At 36.7% G+C, this 22544-nt stretch overlaps 1 protein-coding gene across 4 annotated transcripts in view; it reads left to right on the top strand.

The window, feature by feature from the left end:
• Nucleotides 1-22544, top strand: part of NCKAP1 (NCK associated protein 1) — a 61324-nt gene that overhangs the window by 2540 nt on the left and 36240 nt on the right. The window contains exons 2-7 of one of the 4 annotated variants that reach the window (XM_055718206.1): nucleotides 9044-9061; nucleotides 10205-10315; nucleotides 20543-20629; nucleotides 20841-20897; nucleotides 21897-22039; nucleotides 22128-22218. In XM_055718206.1, coding sequence (XP_055574181.1) covers nucleotides 9044-9061; nucleotides 10205-10315; nucleotides 20543-20629; nucleotides 20841-20897; nucleotides 21897-22039; nucleotides 22128-22218 — 507 coding nt within the window. Of the gene's footprint in view, nucleotides 1-9043; nucleotides 9062-10204; nucleotides 10316-20536; nucleotides 20630-20840; nucleotides 20898-21896; nucleotides 22040-22127; nucleotides 22219-22544 lie in introns of all 4 variants that reach the window. The other 3 variants (XM_055718205.1, XM_055718208.1, XM_055718207.1) reach the window with 3 other exon arrangements.

Genomic DNA, 22544 nt, shown 5'->3' with positions numbered 1-22544 from the left:
TCCAGAACTGCTATTTAAGAATCTCATAGCTTCCTCCTTGAAGGTGATATCGAAACTCAAGTTACTAGAGATAACCACACAATATGTGGTATTGCGGTTAAAGGAAATGGCTAAGACTTTTTTTAATAAGAGGAAGTGAGAGCTGAAGTATTTGTAGCTGTCTTACAGATTGCTATAGATGCTGTCTAGGGAGTAGAGATTTTAAAGGATTAAGAATTGTCTTGACTATTAGAAACAATGTAGGAAAACTTTACTTACCAAGGAATTACAGAAGTTAAAAGCAGTTAGAAACTTGCTATTTATACCTCATCTTCCTATGTAAATTTCAATTTTAATGTCATCGTGCATCTAGCTGTTAATTGTTCATAGTTTCCTGTTTGCTGCCCTTCTGTGCTACTGTTGTCTTCTGAAATAATTTGAGGTTGTTTTAAAGATAAGAGTATCTAAATGTATGGGGTTTTGCCTCTGGAAGAGACATGGAAAATATGAACATTGGAGTTACTAAGGTAATAGTGGATGATGAGACAAAACTCGTATTTTATCTGTAGGGAGGTGGAATTTTTGTTGCTGCTGTTATTTTGAAGGATGACCCTTTGCTTGCAGCTTTCAGCTCTTTTGTACTGGGACCAGTATTAGTCCTGGACTTGGAAGTCATACCCTTGTGGTTTCTCTCCTGGCATGTTCCTTCTACTTTTTAAGAATTTATTGGCAATTATCCAGGCTGACAATTGTAGTATTGTTTACCACGTAGCTGTCAATACTTGCCTACAACTAAACCTCTATAAATCAAAGAGAGCAGCACTTTTTTCATGCCATTCTAGTTCAGATGAAGCTTGGATTTTGTGGTTACCTTTCAGAGCAGACTGAGACACTGTTGGTAAGCTTTGTGTAATGCTGCCAGGACTGTCAAATAAGTGTGTTGTTCAAGAGTGGTGGCAGAGAAATAATCTTGTTTTCTCTGGGCCTGTCTTTTATTTGTTTGTAAAGCCCTTGGATACCAGGAAGTGTTTACAGTAAGAGATTTCATCTTAAAATACCTGAACTATAGATTTAGCCAGAGCGAAGCAAGAGAGTGTGATTTTGATGAATGTCAACAGAACTGCTGGGGATAAAAGTTAAGGTTTTGAATTATTTAGACTATATGTTATTTAAACATGATGAGTCTGTTATTTAGCATTAATTGCTTTGCTAGCATTGTTGTGCTATTCTTCACACTACAGGTTTTACCTTTGTGTGCAAAATATTTTCTTAAAAAGTCATTAACAAAACAAAATCTTTAAACTTTCTCAATTCTGATTACATGGTATCTGAAAAATGAGAAACCTAAACCAATTCTTAGATATGAACTGCATAATCAAACTGAAGTCATAGATAAGGAACAGAATAAATATTTGCAGGGGCTTTAGCTGACTTGATCTTTACCATTCCAAACTAAAAATGCAGTCCCAATCCTATTGTGAATACCACATAACTTAGTATGAAGCCAGATTTAAAATCATTTAGCAGGTGATTAGTTGCCAGTTACTTCTTTTAAAGATGAATAGTGGGGATACTGGATTTTTACCTTTACTGAGAATGTTACTTGTTAGCCATTTGAAAGACTTGAGTACTTTTTGTTTTCCCTATTTATTTTCTCTTCTGCAGCAATTAAAAGTACATGCTCTTTTCAGAAGAGCAAGAGAAGACATATGCTGTGAGGGGAAGAGGAGGGACTGCATCAGGTCTCCTGTGGTAAAACAGTGACAACTTGACCAGATCAGCCAAGGCTGGATAGAGGTCAAGTATTACTTCACCAGCCTTTTACGCTGCTTGTGGCATCGGGGTGAAGAAAAAGATCCCGAGAGCTCTGGAACTGTATTGAAGAGGATTGACAAAGTCTAAACATTGCAGGGGACAGTGGTAAAAGCCACTTGATTTTTTGGTGAATAGAACCAGTCAATAAAGTGTACTGTTGCTCAGGCACTAGAGTGGTTCTTCAGGAAAAAAGTGGGAGATGTTTTAGGTGACTGGCAGAACATGGAGAAGTTTCCAGTCTGCAGAACTCTGAAGTTTGGAAGGGTGTAGGGTTAGATCACCCTTTTGACACTGAGCTCTGTGCTGGAGTGCAGAGCTTTGAGCTGAGAGGAGCAGCTCACAAATAATGTAGTTTTGAATTCCAGGGTTGGTATTGGAAAGAACAGATAATGTCTTCAGGTCATTGGGAAGGGTCTTAGGGTTGGGTGTATCACTTCCAGTGCTTGATAGGTGTCAGCGGTTCTTTGAAGGGTAAATATGACAATATATGTTTGTCTGTCTGTGTCTGTGATCTTGGAAGAATGACTCTGAATACTGTTGTGCTGATAAGGAGAGGAGGAAGCCCCAAACAAACTCCTTATATTCAGTGCTGGAAATAAAATAGATAAATTCCTGTGCTCAGAAAGCAAACACAAACTGATGATACCATGTCACGTTTTCTTTAACTCAGAAAAGCAACTGATTTTGTAAAGAAACAATAAGATTTTTCTAATGCAAAATATAAAAATATCCCATGATTATCTTCTAAAATATACAGAGAGAAAGCCAGGTGGATTTATCCTTCTGCATCAATTGTAGCTGCCTAGAATTATCTTGCATTGGCTTTTTTGTTTACAAATAGGAATTGCTTTCCCACTCCCCCACCCCCAGTTACTGTTCATTTGCCCTGCCATGTGCTGACAGAGAAACAAACCCAGTTTTAGTTGCAAGAGACTTTAAAGGTCATGTGCAGAGGAGATACACCTAGAAAGTTTTAACAGTTCCCATTACAGAGTCAAAATAGACAGGGCATTCCCATTGCCATGCTTTCTTTTATTAAGATGTCACTTTATAAACTAAATTTAGGGAAAGTTTTGTGGCAGTGAAACTTCTTTGTTTTTTCTTGGCGTTTTACCTGCTCCATATTTGATTAATAGAACCAAGTGCTTACTTAAACAGGTGCTACAACCACAAGAGGATAAAGTAAATTAATCACTGGACAGATAGTGTCAAACCTAGTGTGTTTCTTTCGTTGGCGAGGTGACAGGTTGCTCTAGTATGGGCAACTGAGTAGATACTTTGCACATTGACCTTAGCAAGGCTGCTGACGTTACCTCATCAGATTGTTCTCATGAACAATCTAAGGAAGTACCATCTGGATGAAATTGTAATGATGAAAGCAGATGGATAACCATATTAGGGAACAATTTTGAAGATCTCACGGTCAGCCTGGGGTTCAGCAGGGTTTTGCTGGGTGACTGGTTCCAGTCACTCTTTGCATTAACAACCTAGATGAAGACTACGATGTGCTTAATAAATATGTAGGTAGGTAGCTGAGAGAAGTTAAAGAAATAATGAAGAACCTAATTGGAGTTCAGTTTGAGCTTAACAAATTGTAGCTGTGGTTTAACAGACTTCGAGGTGGTTGAGCAAGTATGATTGTAAGCTATTTTGTGCTTAGTGAAATTGGAAATACAGAATGAAAAGTAATGAGATAGCGAGTCTGCAGAAAATAGCCAGGAAATATTAGGGACACGCCAGGGCAAACATGAACCGACCAAGTTTTGCTGCAAAAAATCAAGGATGACATGAAGTTTTATAAATGTGTGAGCAGGATAGCCTGAAGACTTTTGCCCTATGTGGCATGCATTGACACTTATCCAAAATGTATCTGTTTGACACAGTTTTCAAGAAAGGTGGACAAAATGCAGAAAGTCCTGACCAGAATAATAAGAAAGACCAGCGGTGCAGAAAATTTCACCTATTAGGAAAACGGGAAGATTATTTTTAAAGTAAATTGATAAGTGCTACAGGTTTCTGAGTATTTAGGACTGCTGTAGAGAGAAGGGGAATGGTTTGTGCAATTCATTATAGCCACAGAGATCAAGAACTGATGGATTAAATCATAGCAAGAAAAGTTCTGTTTAGATCTTAAAAATTTCCCGTGAAGAAAGATCATTAAATATTGGAAAAGACTCTGAGAATGTTTTTGAATGTAGCCTGTTGGAGACCTGTAAGTAAAGATTTGGCAAACATCTCCCAGGGGCAACACAGACAGAGTTGATAATGCTTTGGAACATGAAAGTAGGGGAGGCGATTTCTCAAGATCCTTTCTAGCCTTGCCTTACTGATTTCACATGACTTAACGTTTTAGTGGGTTGGATCTCTGAATATAGATACACGAGGATTTGAAAGACATACTTTGGGGTTCAAGACACACCAAATAACAAATAATGGTGGGGAGGACATATTGCTTAGTTCTAGGAAACATTGGACTGACTTTTAATACTTTTAATTGTAATTTTAATTTAATATAGAAGTGCATTTTTTCAAACTTTTGAATGTTAGTGCATGAAAAGTGCAATAGCAGTTACATGTATAAAATTTTGAGCCATATTTTTATATGTCCAAGGCATATAGAGACTATCAAAAAAACAGTTTGAGACTTTCTTCTGATTCCCAGATCCTGGTTGGATCATGGAAACAATATAGTTCTGGTTGAACCTATTAGCATAGTTTATATATAAAAATACAGGTTTACCTTTTGTACAAGTATTAATGTAACTGCAAACATCAGTAATGTAACTTTGTATAAGATTACCCAAGTGATACTGGTGTAGGACAGTTAAATTTTAGCCATCAAAGCTATTCAGTTGTACTCTAATAATTTGTCCATGTGTGACCAACTAATTCTTGCAGCTGCTTGCATAGATGTGAAGAGGGACAAGGATTCATTCACAAAGGTTACCTGGTAGCATCCTGTTTAATAACCAACTAAGGCTTCCACAATGCAGCAAAATGCAGTTCTGGTAGGCGTGATCAGAGATGCTGAGGTGGTGTGAACTGTTTCCTTATGTATTCACCATTCACAGCAGCTTTTACTGAGAAGAAGAGTTGAATAATCAGTAGTTCTGCTTTTGCAAAATTAGAGATTGTCAGTTGGTGTAATCTCATTATTTTAAATGTGTGACAGAAACGAATAAATACTACATTTTATTCTACAGAAATCTGGAGTTAATGATGAACCTGTCTCCTTGAATGTTTTTTTGCTATGTATTATTTAGTATTATTTATAGGACGCATAGATGCAAACCAAGCAATTGAACTTACAGATACATTTTAGGGTGAAGCCTTTAATGCCAGCAGCTATTACAAGAGGGGAACAGTTTTACTTTGCATGCCTGTATGTACAGGAGATTTTCTCATTTTTTTTAATATGAGAAATCGTAGTGTATTTCCATTTATTAATGTAAGTTACTAACTCGGGGGATGGTGCATTTTTTTGCTGTCATTGAAATTTCATCAATTTGCTGGTGAATTCACAAGAGTGGTTTTTAGTGCAGATTCATTTGTAAATGAAACTTGAAGGTGAAGTGATTTGTTGACTAAGATGATTTCAGTCTGTGTTGTCACAGTCCAGTGGAACTGTGCGCAGCAGTGTTTTATCTCAAGTCTGCAGTAACAGTAAATCAAGTTCTTTTGAAGTAAAAAAACCATGTTAAATTACTGCAAAAAATGACTTGGGTTTATAATCATCCACTGATGTAGGAGGTTTGGGGGATGAAATGGGAAAGTACTGATTCAAATGGCCCTGTTGCTCTTTTGTTGGGAAACGGCCCTGCTAATAATTTGGTATAGGTTGGGCTTAGCAACAAAAAGAACAATGTAAAAAAGGTATTTCTATAACACAGTAATGTATTTAGGCTTTTTTTTTTTTATCATCCTACACCATGTAACTCAGGTAATTCTTCTGAATGTTCTTGCTCAAGGACACATGGCAGGTTTATATAAAAAGGCTTGAGTGAAGTTTAGGTGTTCTAAATGCAGGTTTGCACCCTGTCTGTTGTACCGTGGCTTTGCAATAGACTTGGCAATGATTGCACCTGAACAGAAACTTGCTTTTATTCATGTCACATCAGCTGGATATATGCAGTATTTTTGTTGATGGATGGGTTTTTTTGCTCTCCTCCAACATTCTCTGATCTTAAGTAGGAAGTAAAATGTTAAGCTTTGATTTTTGTGGTGATACCTCTAACTGTATTGGGGAAAAAGGTCTCTTTGCTGTATCTCTTAATGTTGATGTATTCTGGGCCAAAGGCAGTTGTACTGGGTTCTCTGTTCTTGTTTAGGGGCTGCTTACCTTAAATGTAGATGTGAAAGAAGTTTTTGTTGTTGGATGTTTTCTTGTTGGCCACTTCTGAATGAGCACAACCTAGAAAGGATATTGATATAGTATTCTTAATTTTCGAAGTGAATATAGTATAGAAGAACCTAATAGCATCACGTGAAGAACAGAGTCTGAATTTTGTTTAGTAATAATAATCTAGCTATCTAGATATTGGTAGTTAGAAAAACACTTCTTTAATTCAAAATGTATGGCATAGTGGTGCATCTCTGACAAGTACATGTAGTGTGATCTCTCTGAAGTTTGATGACCAGTGCGAATCTCTTACGACAGAAATCATATTGTTCTTGTTAAGAGTTGGACGCACAGGATCAGATCAGGAAAATATGTTCACTTCATTGAGATCTTGTTGTAGCAGGATACCATTCTAAAGCGCTGTGGAAAGAAATGCTGTCTAACTTGATAGAAATCCAGTGCTTGAGTTTTTCTCCCCCCCCCCTTATTACTTGAGGTTAGTCTCTAACAGTAGCTGTGCATCATCTTTTTCAGCATAACTGCTTGACAGCTGTTTAGTGATGTACAAAGGAATTTAGAGATGACTGCTGGGAGATTCTTGCAGTATAGTATTTCGGGGCTGAAGCAGCTGGAATCCCATAGCTTCAGAGCTGTATTCCATGAATGCTGTGCTGATAAGAACATTTTTAATTCTTTAATTTCTTTTTAATGCTCAACAAATGTTGCCATTCTGTTTTCATGGGTTGGAGGGTTTTTTTGTTTGGTTTGGGTTTTGGTTTTGTTTTGATTTTGTTTTGGGGTTTTTGGGTTTTATGGGTTTTTTGGGTTTTTTTGTTTTTTTTTAAGAAATGAAGAAAAGTTACTGCAAGACACTTAGGGGAAAAAGTGATATCTGAGGCTGATTGAGAAAGGGCTACTGCATCTGGCTAATTCTCAAAATTTTGAATGCTGGAGAGCTGTATATGGCAAAGTGATCTTTGTATGTTGTACCACCCTGTTCCTGCCTGTTACAGTACTGACAAGGGATTTTGTATTAACTAACAAAACTGTTAAAAGCAAAAGCTACCTTCTTAACTATATTCTAAGACCATTGCCCTCAATGTCTTTGTTCTTTCTGCAGTACAAAATTGTGGTTATGTGCCTTATCACACTTTCACACTTCTGCGAAAGTGCTAGGGCTGAGATTTGTCTTTTCATTCTTTTTTGCTTTCTAGAGTAAACAGCAGTGAGCTTGAGCTTCGTAGGTATGTTTGCCATTTTAGGAGAGTTTTAGCTTATGTAGACAGTTCGGCGTGTGATACTGAATGCAGGTAACGGTATGGATGAAAAGTGTTGGTGCAACAACAGCTAATAATCAAACATCATCTCTTAGAAAGGAACTGAGCTGCTGTGAAGTCTGGGAGAGGAAAGGGAAAGGCATCGACCCACTTGTTCGGTGATGTCTGTTGTCCTCTTTCTATTCAGTCCACGTAGGTAGCCTTGTACAGCCTTTCAGGAGCTGGAATTTTGAAATGTATGAAGGGTATCTTTAACCTTCTATATCTTGCAGCAGTTTTGTTTCTTATCTATGGATTGATCTTGTATGGTTTATTACAAGGAAGAATTACAGTTGCTTTAAGTGTGATGTTAGCAAACAAACAATGGGAAGGAGCAGAGTTCTCTTGCACATTCAGATACATTGAGGGGATTGTCAGTTAGACTCAGGATAGTATTAGTCATCTTTTGGGATCTGAGTTCCCGAAGCCACGCGAGGATGTGCATGTTAGTGTTTTAGACGTCTGTTTCCGTGTGAGTGACCTGTGTGTAAAGGGCTTGAGTAGAACCCAATTTTTAGTAAACATTCCGGAGAGCTGATTTATAGGAGGAAAAACATCTGTTGCTGGGAAAAATAAGGAGCATATGTGGAAGTAGTGTTTGAATTGAGACCAAAAAGTTTAGGAAGTTAACAGTGGCAGATTTCTTGTTTCCTGTATAACAGCAACCATATTGGAATTTGCCAGGCCACAAAGATATGTTGTCTGTTAAGCTGTTTTCTTAGTTTGTAATTGTTTTAGTAGAGAAAGTAATGTAATGTGTGACAAGGACAACAAAATTAAATGAATCTGGCACAGATCCTGACAAACCCATGACCTAGTTAATTAAGACTTAATAAATTTGAAGCACACATTGTTTACATTTTTTATGCCTATTTAATAGTATAATTTTTACTCTTGAAGTTGTGTAAAGACTTTTAAATGTGTACAGAATAGATCTTCCATGGCACATGTTTGCTGCTGTAAGAATATTAAAGCAACTATTTAATATCTAACTGATACTGTGGATGTTGCTGAATTTATTCTCATTATAAATTCCTCTGGTAGTATTATAGATATGCTATTTTAAAGATTAGTATTTTTGTGGGAAGAAATTAGCAGACGTGAGGGTTTTGGTATTTTGGAGTAGTACGTTAGCATACATTATGATGATCATGTACTGCTGGTAGGAGTTTTAGAAACTTACAATAATGACTCTTTTGTTTTTTTTTTTCTTGGCTACCGTTTCTTTTTCAGGTATGTAAAACTTCACTGAGTTTCTCTCCTTTTTTCCCCTGTAGTTGCATGTGATGTTTGTTAACTCCTTTTTTCTCTCCCTACCTGAACTTAGTTTTGAAATACTGTTAGAAGTTACGTGTCTCGGTGTATACTCAGCACTTTGCACAACAGTAAAATTCCAATAAGTACATGTAAAGTTGTTTGTGAGTATTAGACTAATCACCATCTAGTAGAAAGTATGCTGCCTAGAGTAACAGTGGTCCTAATGTTCTCTTGGATGTAGGTAATAGTGTATTAGTTTAATGTAACGTATTTTAGAATTTAAGAGTAATTTGTTTATATGTAATTTTTCTCTCTTTTTATTACACTGCTTTCCCAGCAAGGACAAGTTTGGAAGGTTTGCAAAGCTTTTCACCTTCCCTTTGCCCGCTTGCCCGCTTTCAGAATCGGTCTCATACTCCATGACTTCTGTCTCTACAGTCCACAACTTGGTCATAGAAATCAATGTGGAAAAGTTTTTAAATGAGCTGTCATTTGAGTTCACTATGTTGTGTAGAAATGCCTAGCATGTAATTTAGTTTTGCATGAGACGTGAAACTCCTTTGCAAATCCCTATGAGGACTTTAAAACTACATGAATATTTGAGAGAAAAGAACAATTTGAGTACAATTTCTGTCATGTAAGTAACACAGCTTTGGGTATGTTACTGCAAACTAAATGGTACAGCATGGCTCACAAGTCAGAGTAGTTGAGAAGAAGTAGTGTGTCTGACAGCATGCACTGTAGCTGGCAAAAATAGGTGTTTCGTTAGCCCACAGAAGCTGTTCTGGTATGTCCACGTAAGTTATTTTAGAGACCTAACAGTTGCGACTTCTGTTCAAATAAAAATATAATGAAATTTCTTGATTGCTACTTTTAAAGCAGTAGCCTATGCTACTGTAGGAGTAAAGGAAACGAGCAAAACTGATCTGAGGAAATGGGGTATTTTAGGCAAGTACTGGTGGTTTTTTGGGGGATGGAAAATTGTCTTGCAGTTAACAAATAAAAGAAAACCTAAATGCAGGTCGGTGGTGGGGCTTTTAGTTGTTTCACAAAGGATAGTTTAATCACTTAATGTGCCCAGCAGTCCTCCACAAATGATGACATGATTGAATTTTCTAACAGTTTGTTAACTCCAGATGAATACAACACTACCTCAAACCAGGAATAGCATTAAAAGGAAACCAGTTTTTTTTTTTTTTCCTTCTTTTAGGATTGAGTTTTTTCCCCCACTGCTGTTCTGCACTAACTGCTTTGATACTTCATGCATCTTTTTCAGTAGAAGAGCATCTCTGTACTGTTTCCCATTGCATATTTCAGCTGTGACAGTCCCTGCACTTTGCCTTTCATTTTATCACCTGCTCACTAAAAAAAAAAAAACAACCCCCCCAAAAAGCAACAAAAAAGAATCTTTCTAGTTTGTCTTCAGATTTGCAGCTATCACTCAGCTTTAGATGGGAGATTGTGTTTTTACTTCATTTTTTATTGTATTTTTTTATAGGCATGCGGTGACCCCAAAGCCAAACCATCCTATCTTATTGACAAAAACCTGGAATCTGCTGTCAAATTCATAGTCAGGAAGTTTCCAGCAGTAGAAACACGCAACAACAATGTAAGTAACCAAATGACTATATAAGTATTTTTCTCAATACCCTTCAGCACTTGCTGCTCAGATCTGTGAGGTTTTACATGTTCTTCCAAAGCATCTGATGCTGAAAGTTGCAGTTGGAATATAGTTCATTCATGTCTGACAGGATACTTTAGAAAGGACTGTCTTCAAAGAGAGAATATTACACTGTAATTCTGGATTCATTTTGTTAGGGTAGGAGACTTTCTGGTTTTCTTTTTGCCTCTCCTGTTCCATTTCAAAGAATTGTCATTGGGAAGTAATCCTTCAAAAAAGATTGTGCCCTATTTTGATAGCAGAAATTCTTGGTGACCAGATGATTGCAGAAGGTCAAGTTGCATGACTTTATTTGTGATGAGACCTGACCAGCAGATCAGTTACAATGCACCTGGCTGCAAAGTGAAAAAAAGTTTGTATTTTACAGGTGTCCTTGCCTGTGCAGTCAGTCCCTGTGGGAATAAAGAACGCTTTAGTGTGTAAGGAGAAACCTTGTGCAGTACAAAAATACATAAATATATTCTTTTTCAGATGAAGTGGATTCAATTGCAGTCAGAAATCAGTTTTAACTCTTCTGAGTGATCCAGTATTGTTGTATATGACTTTGTAGCCTTTTAGAGATAATAAAGTTTATTAGATTACAGGTAGGCGTTTTGGCAGGTGATGTACACTTGTTTCTCTGTTTCAATTTGAAAGTCAAGGGAAAGATTTTTGTTTTACCTGCTTATATTTCTTTCCAAAGGTGGAAAGTGGAGGTAGGTGTTGGGTTTGCATGTTCCCTGCATGCAACTACTTGCATGTGTGCTTGAGAGGTTTAGGCTTGCTTTAAGCATTCAGATTTCTACAGAATGGTAGTGGTAATAGCAGTGGGAATAATTAGTTTCTTTTACAATGCCATCTATAATTTCTATGTAATGTCTCCAGTAATACCAGTGGGGGAAAACATAAAGAGAAAAGCTTTCCCTTGTGGAGGGAACAATTTCAGTAACAATGTGCTTTCTTGCTTAGAACACCTGTACATGTTTTGTGCTGTTTAATATTTCTCATCTTGGTATTGAATTTGATTGTGTTAGTAACAAATATGGCAAGTTCTTTATCAAATTTATGTTGAAATAGTAAACCCTTTAAGCCATGTTTGGTAAATGCTTCCATATCCTCTAAACTTCAGTGGCAGATCTGCTATTAAAAATAAAAGACTGTGTACATAGATTTATTTTTTTTTAATGCGGTTGCATGTATGCTTTATATGTCTTCCGGTTGTTGACTATGAATTTGGAGCTGAACTAATGATAGATATTTAAGGATTTGGTACTGTGAAGTTTATGGAAAGAGATCAAAGCTAACTTGATATATTTTGACAATCACAGTTTTTAAAATAGGACATGCTCATAATGTTTTGTCATTGCCTTGTGTTTATTTACCATGAGCCAGCTAGGCCTGTGTTTATTAAGAACAGTTATCAAAAGCCTACCCTCCTTATGTATGAGCACAGTTTAAAGTAGGGTTTTGAGTTCTAGCAGTAATAACCCGCTAGAGCTTATGGCGGTCGGAGCTGATGGCAGTTTTCTTGTCTTAGTTACTTACAGATGTTTTCCTGTAGAGTGTTGTTACCTCCCAAAAGAAACCTTTACCCCTAACAGATACCTAGTGAGACAAAAGCCATGTCCTGTGCAAAGGAAGTTCTGGTTTGAAGTAAGATAGATTTTTGCTTGTAAACCTTAGCTTCAAAAAGGCATAAGCATCTAGCTCCTGGCCAGGGAGGTGTTCCCCTCTGTGCTCTTCCTTTGTCTCCCTCCTGCTGGCCAACAACCAGCTGGCCATATATTAGGAGGGCACACCAGTGAGTTCCTTCAGCAGGGAAACAGGTGATCAGAGATGTAAAAGGACAAGAAGCTTATTGGATCCGGAACACATCAGTTAGTGAAAATTTACGAAAGATTATTGCAGAGGAATTAGTTGAGAAATCATAACCTGTGCTTCCTCCTTGCAGTGAAAATTCCAGGGCAGCCTTTCAGGGAGGGGTTTTGAATTTTGGCTGTTCAACTGCAGCGGTTGGCATGTCAGTGTGTCAGTGGTCACATGTCAGTAGGTGATGTTAGTAGTTTTTTATCAGGTATTTACAGAGTTTTGTGTCTCAGACAACACATTTTGTTAAAGAGTATAAGCGGTGTCCACTGTCATCAGATGATCTTGAAAAGCCTGGATTTTTGTTCTTCGGAAACAACGGATTCTGTTTGCTATTGATAGCTTTTACATTTTTATTCACAACAAATAAAGCTTCTGGTTTTGTTCCTCCTTCAGTGTTTGATGTGCTGAGTCAGACTAGAGCGATCTCTGGCAATTGCTGATTCTCAATATTGTACCAAGAGTGAAAGTTTATGAGTAGTTCAAACAATGAAGTGCCTGATGAATCCTTGCTGACCAGGCTGAAAAATAAAATGGAGTAGTCCATCTTCCAAAGAATCGATTATAGATAATGCTGGACCTTGTCAGTTCATAACTTACTCTCTCCCATTGTCTGAGGGCAGTCCCTGTGATCTCATACACTTGTCCTTTCTTCTCCAATCCCCATTGTGAACTCTGTAACCTTGAAAATATGCAGCTTAAAGACTGAGCTCTTAAATCAACTGTTAATGATGTTGGCCAGCGGTGTGGTGTTGCTTAATAGTGTATGAAATACCTGCAAAGGAGGGAACCTATGTAAACAAAAAATATGAAGGATTGACAAAGTGAGAATCAAACATTTTAGAGTCCTATTTGAGAAGGGAAGTATATAATAATAAAAAGTATCTTCTGTGTTTGGGAAACCTTAGTATTTCTGTGTATTTTGAATTGACTAAAGCTGTGTTTTGAAAAAGCCACCTAAGCTGGAGGAGCCTTCCACAAAACTCTGTAACATCATTATTCTTGGTCAGATCAGGGACCTGATTGTGCTGCTGTTGACTCAGGGTAACGTTTCTTGTTACTAAATTTCCTTGACTAGCTTCAGAAGAAAAGTTCCAAAGTAAGGGACTCAGAAGCAGCCTGATTTTTTCTGAAGGTTTGTTAGACCTCATCCTCTTAGAAGGTGTACAGGCAAGTTTCTCACCACAGGGGAATCAAAGGAGAACATAAACTCCAAAAAAACATAATAGGACCTGTAAGTTTCTCTCTTGTCAGTCAGTGCCAACATTTAATACCGCTGTAAGCCCAGAATAAAATACTTCATGATGGGGAACTGGAGATGCAGGGAGAAAAGACTTGTATTTTCTATAGACTGTGGGTAGGGTCTGAAAAATCTGCTGCCAGCAGGGTCAAGCTCTGTGTCTGTGTGTGATGGAGCTAGCTTCCTGTCTGCTTTCCAAAACAGCACATATGGGAAGTAGTGAGAATATCTGCCTTCTTTCTTGAACATATGTTTTTCTTTTACTCGGACTGCTCCTCAGCAATTTTCCTGTAGAAAAACTACCTATATTTTTAAATGTCTCCTGGAGAAGCTGAGGCTTATCATGGCTTAGCGGTAAGCAGACCAGTGAAATATCACCCAGAAGTTTAAGTGTATGATTAGTGGGAGAAATGTCCTTGTTTTCCAGATAAATCTTTATATTTTAGTAGCCATCTTCCTGGTATTGTCCGTAACAATTCCATTGTGTTTTTTATTTAACTACACATTCAATTTCTTAGGAGATACTATTTTGAAGGTTTGTTTATCTGACTTAATTGTAGTAATTTTCTCGTGTTTTGTGCCAGTGGGGGCTGAAAATCAGGTCATGTGAGAGTAGAGTACACAGTGCAAGTATTTCCAGCGTGCCTGGCTTAGGATCTGTAGATAAGAATTAGTTCACTTTACGTTTTATTTACTTTTTCTCTTCATGGGTGTGTTAGCTATTTCCTGTTAGATCCCAGTATGTATGTTTGGTCTGCTTACTGTGTCTTTCACAGTTTCTCTTTCTAGTGAGCTTGTTGCGTAGCAAATCAGCTGGATGTTTGAGAGGCGTGGAGGGCACGGAGTGGCTGGACCTTCTTGGCCAAGGCTTATTAGAAGACATTAATGCATGCTTTTATTAATCACTTTCTTCTATAATGAAATTAATAAAATACGCACTTTATAACCAATCTTGATTTTCAGTTTTTCATAGTTGCCTCCAATATAGTCTTTCTCAAAACACTTAATAACTATTTGCTTTTCCAAGTACTTCTTTCAGCCCCTGCCTAAAGGAAAATGTCACTTGCTTGTTTACTTGTTTCTAATGAAGCTTTAATATTGTAATTTGCACAGTGCTAGTGAAGATAATTTAGAAATTCTCTTTGGAGGAAGAATAACTTACGAATTTCATCCACGCTGCCTCATGTATTGGTAATCCCTTTTCACTAGGGAACAGTTATTTATTTCTGAGTTAATTATATGGTCATTAACAGCTGTGGTAGCTGGTTTCTTAAGAGTCACTTCAGTAAAGTAACTTAAATCCCCAAATTCAGTAAACTTTAATATTTTTCTCCAGCCTTCTGAAGTGCTAGATCTCTTGTATGGGAGACTTGATTTGTCAGATAACTGCTTTCTTAAGCAATAGAAACCCAGCTCCCTATATTCTACCATAAAACTAACTGGCCTCCTTGCTGTGAAGACTGAAATCATGTCCAGGTAAGAGGATGCCGTGCTTTTGCACAGCTGCATGTTCAGCTCTGCTACTGCTCAAGGAACTTAGAGCGCTTCAGGGACTGCAAATGAGGTTGATTTTCCAGAACACACTGAAGCAGTAGTTTAGTAAATAAAGCATGAGTAAAGCCAGCTAATGAGTAACTAGTCTCTGTTCAGCTTTGTTCAGCAGTTGAGATTTCTTATGCTTGAGGATAGAATGTGCTAATAATACTTCATTTCAGAAGAAATTGCAAAATACCTGCAACAAGTAAAACCTTACTTATATTTTTACTAAAACATCATTTGGAATTGAAATTGCTTCGCTAATGCCATGCCATGATACAACCATACCTACTGTACTGATTTTGCACACAGTAGCATCTCTGATGTCTTCAGTCATTACCTGCATTAGACTGACTTCACAGCTTAGTGACTTATGCAATAATATAATCAGAGAATAATATGTAAAATGTTTCAGCCTAACAGCCATTTGAAAGTGAGCATTTTTTCATAGCAATTCCAAAAGGTCATGTGAAATCCTGAAATATCTAAATATCTTTACAATGTTTCCTTGAATAGAACTGTCATAATGTAATTTAATTTTTTCAATATCCTAAGTGCTGTCAGCAGTGGTGTTTATATTCATGGCTTAACCCTTGATTGTGCATGAGTTAGAGATGGAGTAGCATCTGAGTGCAATTTATCATTATTTGTAATAAATCATTGTAGTACGCTACTGTAAGTCACATCAGGCTATACGAGACACTTGTCAAGGCAAACCAAAGTAGTCATGCTCACTCTTGTTGCTTAATAATGTATGTAATACCTGCAGAGGAGTGAGCATGTGTAATACCTAACCTGCTTGCTGCATCCATTAAAACTCCCTTTTGATTTGATGCCAGACAACTCAAGAGCGTGGCCATTAAAAACCAAAGAAACAAAAACCCCTCATTAATACCCAGACAATATTTTAGTAAAGCAGTGTTACTGAGGTGACATTCCAAAATCAGTTTTCATACATTTTAAATGAACAGTTCTTTCATGATTTCATGACATAAATGTTAAGTATACAGACAGCTAGAGACATGTGTCCAAAACATTTTTATCTATAGAATAGCACAGACAAGACTTTTATTCTATAAATAATTGCCTCAGAGATGTCAAGACTTGTGGCCAAAGCTTGTATGATACAGTAATATGTAATGAGCCTGGTGTAGGAATTACTGTATGAATTTATGTAAAAGAAAGTGAGACAATGAGGAAATGTTCTTGTGACTGACGGATCAGTTTTGGTCAGTTTTTAAAAGAGGAGCCTCACTGCTCTGATTATCTGCCATTATTAATAATAATACGGTCAACCCTGGCAACAGGAATAGTTGTGGAGGGTCGTGAGTGGCTATTTCCTTTTCAAAATAGTTAACTTAGTGCTAGAAACTTGCAAACAAACAAAAATAGATCTTGCAGTAGAAATACATTCGTTAGTATACATGCTAAATACTCTATTACATCTTTTTATATGCAGCGTGTCACTTCAGAGGCTGCTTGTAATTGGAAGTAGAAAACCCAGGATATGTCCATCATTGAACAGTTTAGAGAATTGAAAACTAATTTTCTTCATTTGATTAGATCCTTCTCTCTCTCCCTGCGATACTGCTATGGATTTTGTAGGCATAGAACTTTGTTCGAAGGAATTGAATTTTGAAATGACTTGTGTTTTTAAAATCGTCTAAAGACTACAGATGGTAGGCATAGTGAGTATAATAAAGGACAGTAAGAATATTGACAGGGATTATTTACCCCTATCTCCAGAATTTTAACAGTCAGAATTTGTAATACTGTTTTCTGGGGCTTGTATTCCAGCTAGTAAGATTAAGTTGATGGCGTTTTCTCTGAGGACATGGTAATATCTATGGTGTCGGTTTGTAGAAATCAAATAAAAGCGGTAGTGATCATACTTGCAGGAAAAAGATCACACTGGAAAAAAAAAGGAGAAAATTCTGCTACCTACCATCTATTCCTAGATTACGAAATAAGACATTTATTCACATGCTACTGCTATACCAGTCAAATAAATATGATAAAGCAGTTACAGAACTACAGTTACCCTCTGGTTTTCCACACATAAAACTCTCTGAACAACCTTTTCTAGCTGTCTCGTATTATTCTTGAGCCTATTCATACTGTTAATGTGCCAGCATCTGTGTCATTACTTTCTTGTCTCTGAGCCATTGTGTTCACATAAGTGAGGCTGTCTTGCACTTCCTGATTTGTTTTTTCGTTTCTTTTAATGCGCTCTGTGTACATAATCAGTTGCGTAAAAATTTTGGGGATTTAATATGAAGAAGGAAAAGCATAAGACCACTCGGTAAAGACCAGTTCCTTCTGTTGTCGATGGCATACCTGACAGTGTCAGCTTCTCTGTTATTGAAAATCCTGGTTTATAAATAAGTCAAATATGATTGGAGATCTGCTACTTTGTTAACAGAGAAAATAAATTATTTCAGCTTTTTTATCTTGCTATATTATGCTGAAATTTCTACAGCTTTTCATGTGTCTTAAATCTAATTAACCTCATTCAACAAAAATACTGTTGTCCTTGTTGGTATAATTTGTACTCCAAGTTCTTTAAGAATAAATACAACATTTATGTATAACCAATCAACAAGGCATGGTTAGCCATTGAGAGAATAATCTTTTGTTGCTAGTAATGTTTTAAGAGTTATTTCTTCAGCTTACCCTATTTTAATACTTTCATTGAATACTGGAAGCAGAAATCTTTGCTGATAAATGGAATGGCAGGCTAAGGAAAAAAGCTTCAAACCAAATACAAAACGGTGTTGCACCAGCTATTTCTAAACAGCTGTTAGGAAATTAGTAATGGAAAGTTTTGTTGTAGTGGGTGTGGAAAGAGCTACACCCACATGCCTGAGTGATAAAAATGCAAATAAACATCCAAGACGCTACATGCTGTGAGCTGTACTTCTGAATATCACCGATCGGGCAGTGCTGTATTACTAGAACTATTTGCACTGTATTGATTTAACAGTGATTATGGCTGAGTTCTACTTTGATATTAATACTCTAAATGAAAGTTTACTGACACCTTCAATGCTGAGAGTTCAAAGAATGAGCACCTTAACTCTGTACAAAAATTTTAGTGTCAGTAAGTATAAATATTTCTGGGAATGCAGGTAACTAGTTAACAATGCACAGCACCAATTCCTTAATCCTTGGTTGAGCATAATGAATACCTCCCTATATTCTCTTATTAAATATACAGCTTCACAGAATTTCTGAAAAATTGCTATTTCTTTTACAATTATAGTTCCCAGCAGCATTTCCCTTTTTGCCGTATCGCCCCACTTCATTTATTGTGGCTTTGAAATTGTCGTGTCCTCCACAAGTGGACACTTGGTTGCCATTTGTAATACCAAAACCAGATGTCATGTACAGCAACCTGTAACCGTCATAGTCTCCCTTAGCATTGCACCTTGGTGCTTATGAGTAAGGATTGCAGTAGGAAAAAGGTTGTTAAGGCATATGTGCATTTGTAATGTAAGTTTTGGATTTGTCTTCTCTCTGTGCTGGAATTAGGCTTTATTTCTGAATGATACAGTGTGGTCTGTTCCAGAAAATTCATGAAATGACTTCTCAAATTCGTATGATTCATGCTTATGTTAGTTGCACAGAAATAAACCCTGTTTCTGCATAGTGTTCTAAAACCAAATCACTGGCAAGAAGTACCTCAAGCGATAGGGCCAGGGTGAAGATTAAAACCAGGAGCTGTAGGTGATGAATTCTCATTGCATAATTGTTGGGTGAGGAAGCAGCCCTGGAAGTACAAAGTGGTCTTTCTTCTGGGGAGGTCCTGAGTATAGATGCAGTTGGCCCGAAGGTGGCTCTGCACGTCATGATGCTGGATGCTTCATTCTCAGAGCATGAGCAGTTAAACTTCAGGGTGTACGCTGGGAGAGGTAGTAGCAAATTCTTACTGAGGATCAAAATAAAATTTATAGAACTTACATTTGAGAACAGGTTTTTGTACAGCAGCAGTTTAAATGGAAATAACTGATGTCCTAGCCCATGAGATTATCTGAAGTTACAGAACGAACACATGTACTTGCACCTATTTTTCATTTAAGTCTTGGCTGATGTCTGTGTGAAAGAAGCTTGAATATTATATAGGGCAGTCATTCAAAGTCAGGCCTTCAAACTTAAATCCTTTGCACTGGTTTGAGTAGGCAGAGGTATTTTATAATGTAGCCGTTCCAGTTTGCTCATAACTCTCTGTGTATGCCCGTCTTCCTTGACTCGTGGAGGTCTTATGGCTCAACGCCTCTAAAAATTCAGAGGAAAGAAGCAAAAATCATCTTATATGTGATACCCAGTGGTGGTCTGGGAAGTCTTATTTTTTTCAATTTAGAGGAATTAGTGCTTTACATAAAACAGAGAAGGCAGAGCACAGCTTTATAAAGAAAGGGAGATGAAGCATATTCAGTTCTAACCTCCCATATGAAAATAAGCTAAGCCATTTGAAACAATTCATTTAATGTTTTTTATAATTGATTGCTCTTGTTGAGAATAAAATCCTATTTAACTTGATCAGTCTTTAATTTAAAATCTTGCAGATTTTTGAACGGCCCTTATTCATATTGAGTGTTATGACTGCTTTAACTCATTTCAGTTCATATATCAGGAAGGAGACAATTTGTAGCTAGATACTGCAAGTTAAGTAATTGGATTCTTGCAGTGTTCTGAGACTGTAATACATAGACAAACAGAATGGCTGTTCAGTAACAGCTGCTATTTTTGTGTTCTTAATTGCAATTAAGTGGTCGGTCTGGTTCCTGACAAACATTTTGAAAAATATGGAAATGAAATCATATTTTAGTTGGTTTTAAAAAAAATAAAAAAAAATATCTGTGAACTATTTTATGCCTTTGTATTCACATTTGCCTCTTTCATTTTATCCACCAGTGTCTAATGCTAGTGTTTTGCTTCTTTTTTTGTTTCTTTATTTTGTTGCTTTTGTTTGAATGTATTATTGTGTTTATATGGAACTGGTCAAAGAACCGTTACTGTATTTTATGTTTGTATCTACATTTTATTTTGCATGCTTAACGTGGCTTTGCCTGGATATTCTTTTTGGTAAGTTCAGAATTTAAAAGCATAATGTTTTTCTGTAGTAAAGTTCGTAATCTGCCACCTTCTTTTCTCCCACCTCAAGTAATGTTATTTTTTTTGTCATATGGATTTGTGCTCATGTACTGTTCTGCTTTTGCTAATTACACATAGGATAACACTGTTTTTCTAACTACCCATTTTCATCTCTAGCTGAGCTAAACAATATGACTTCGGTACTAATGTGTACTAATTTGACTTCTATCTTCAAAGTATAGTGGCAGCTGTTAAAATTATGTGGTCTGAGAACTCTGTGTGTATCTGAGATGCACAGAACCTCAGCCTTAGAAAACCATGTTAAGGCTTCCTTGTGTAGCCTGATGGTTACTCTGCGCTTCACAGGTATTATTTTTCAGCAGTCTTCTGAAGATCTTCTAAGAACAGCATGCATGTTTATGTTTCTCTTTTAGCAACAGCTTGCTCAGCTCCAGAAAGAAAAATCAGAGATTCTGAAGAACTTGGCATTATACTACTTCACATTTGTTGATGTTATGGAATTTAAGGTAAGATATTACAAATATGTCTGTTGTTTTGTCACACCAGGTTTCTGTATTTTTATTTACGAAATAACGTTATATAACAAAATAGCTGAACTTGTAGGTCTGTCCTTAAAGAAAACCAAACAACAAAAGTCTCCATCACTAAGCATAGGAAAGTGATTTACTTAGATTTTTTTTTTTTTTTTAAACTAAAGTTATTCCTTTGTTTTTCAAGGACCATGTTTGTGAGCTGCTGAACACTATTGATGTTTGCCAAGTCTTCTTTGATATTGTAAGTTTCTGGGTTTAAAATTTCAAATGCCAGTTAAAAATGTTTCTAATCAGTCCCATGTGGAAAACTAGAAGGATTTGTGTATGTTAGCCCAAGAAATATGACATCTCTAGTTATAAATGCAAGAAAAATAAAAACGCTGCGATGTTCAGATCTCTGAAATTTTATAAAAGCTTGATATCAGGAGATAGAACATTTTAAACAGGCTACTGATGGACAGTAGTAACAGCGTTGTCTGTTACCAGACATACAGATCTTTGTGTAGTTTTTGCTTTATTGCGTCTGCAAGTTGATTCTTAGGGTTTACTGTCATCTGTATGCTTAAGCCACTTAGAGCTCAGAAGACAGGAATATTACTGGTGTCCACCTCAGCTATGTGAGGAGGTCACTTTTGGTGTTCCTAAAACAAGTACAAAAGCAGCTAAAAGTGTTATTAATAAAACGCATAACTAAACCCCAAAACCCCACAACCAAACACTGGAAAACCCCAAACCAGAACCTCAGACACCTTTTCCTCTTGGTTTCTGCTTGCTTGCTTAATGTTCATTTCTAGTTTTAGTCGTTGCTGTAAATTTGGCTGACTCAGGTTCATAATATGAAAGAGGAGTATATATCCTGCGGAATTATGTTACCAGACCAGTGGGATATGTGCTAGCTTTTTACATTACAGAGTCTTTTAAAAATAAAATTCATAGGCAAAGCACTTGCTGACTGCTTAGTAACATCCAAGGAAAGTGTTCCTATTTGTCAGCTAACCTGTGACACTTAAGCCTAAAAAGGATTTATTTGCTTGCTTGCTTGCTTGAATGCAAAGAGTTCTGGGGATTTGAGTGACTAAATTTAAGATTATACAAAGCCTGTATGTAACCAGAACTAAAACTTTGTTCAAGACAGTCCAATGTATTTAAAAAAAAGCTGGAAATTGGTGGAAAGGTAAGGAAAAAGTTTTATGCTTGTTTCTAAAAGTTTTAGAATGACGATTTACTGTTTTTTCTCTAGACTGTAAACTTTGATTTAACAAAGAACTACCTAGATTTGATTATAACCTACACAACTCTAATGATACTGCTGTCTCGAATTGAAGAAAGGAAGGCTATCATTGGACTGTATAACTATGCCCATGAAATGACACATGGAGCAAGGTAAAAATCTGTTATCTAAGAAGTGTTTATAATAATAATGATCATAGTAACAGCTACACCTGAGTGAATTGTTTGTTGTTGCTTTTAGTGACAGAGAATATCCACGCCTTGGCCAGATGATTGTGGATTATGAAAATCCTTTAAAGAAAATGATGGAGGAATTTGTACCTCACAGTAAAGTATGTAACTACTTTTCACAGGCACACAATAATCTTAATTGAGGGAAGCAGAGAGAAAAAAGTAAATGTGCAAGAGTTTGTTTTGTCAAAGGCCAGTCGGTATAAACTTTACAGGTGATTTTACTTACAATGGATGTCTAGGGCTGGGGATTGATAACTGATCAAATAAAAGAACATGTACAAATACAGGAGCACTAGAACCTGTTGGTAAGGTTCCATTTTATTCACTAAAGGTTAGGAATTGATTAAAAATCAGTGGTAGGATTTGAGAATACCTACACCTGTGTTCTGTTTTGGTTTACAGTTTGGAATTAAAGAGCTTCCTA

The sequence above is a fragment of the Falco cherrug genome, chromosome 8, assembly GCF_023634085.1.
Source record: "Falco cherrug isolate bFalChe1 chromosome 8, bFalChe1.pri, whole genome shotgun sequence".
NCBI lineage: Eukaryota > Metazoa > Chordata > Aves > Falconiformes > Falconidae > Falco > Falco cherrug.
This window is presented reverse-complemented; position numbering and strand designations above follow the sequence as displayed.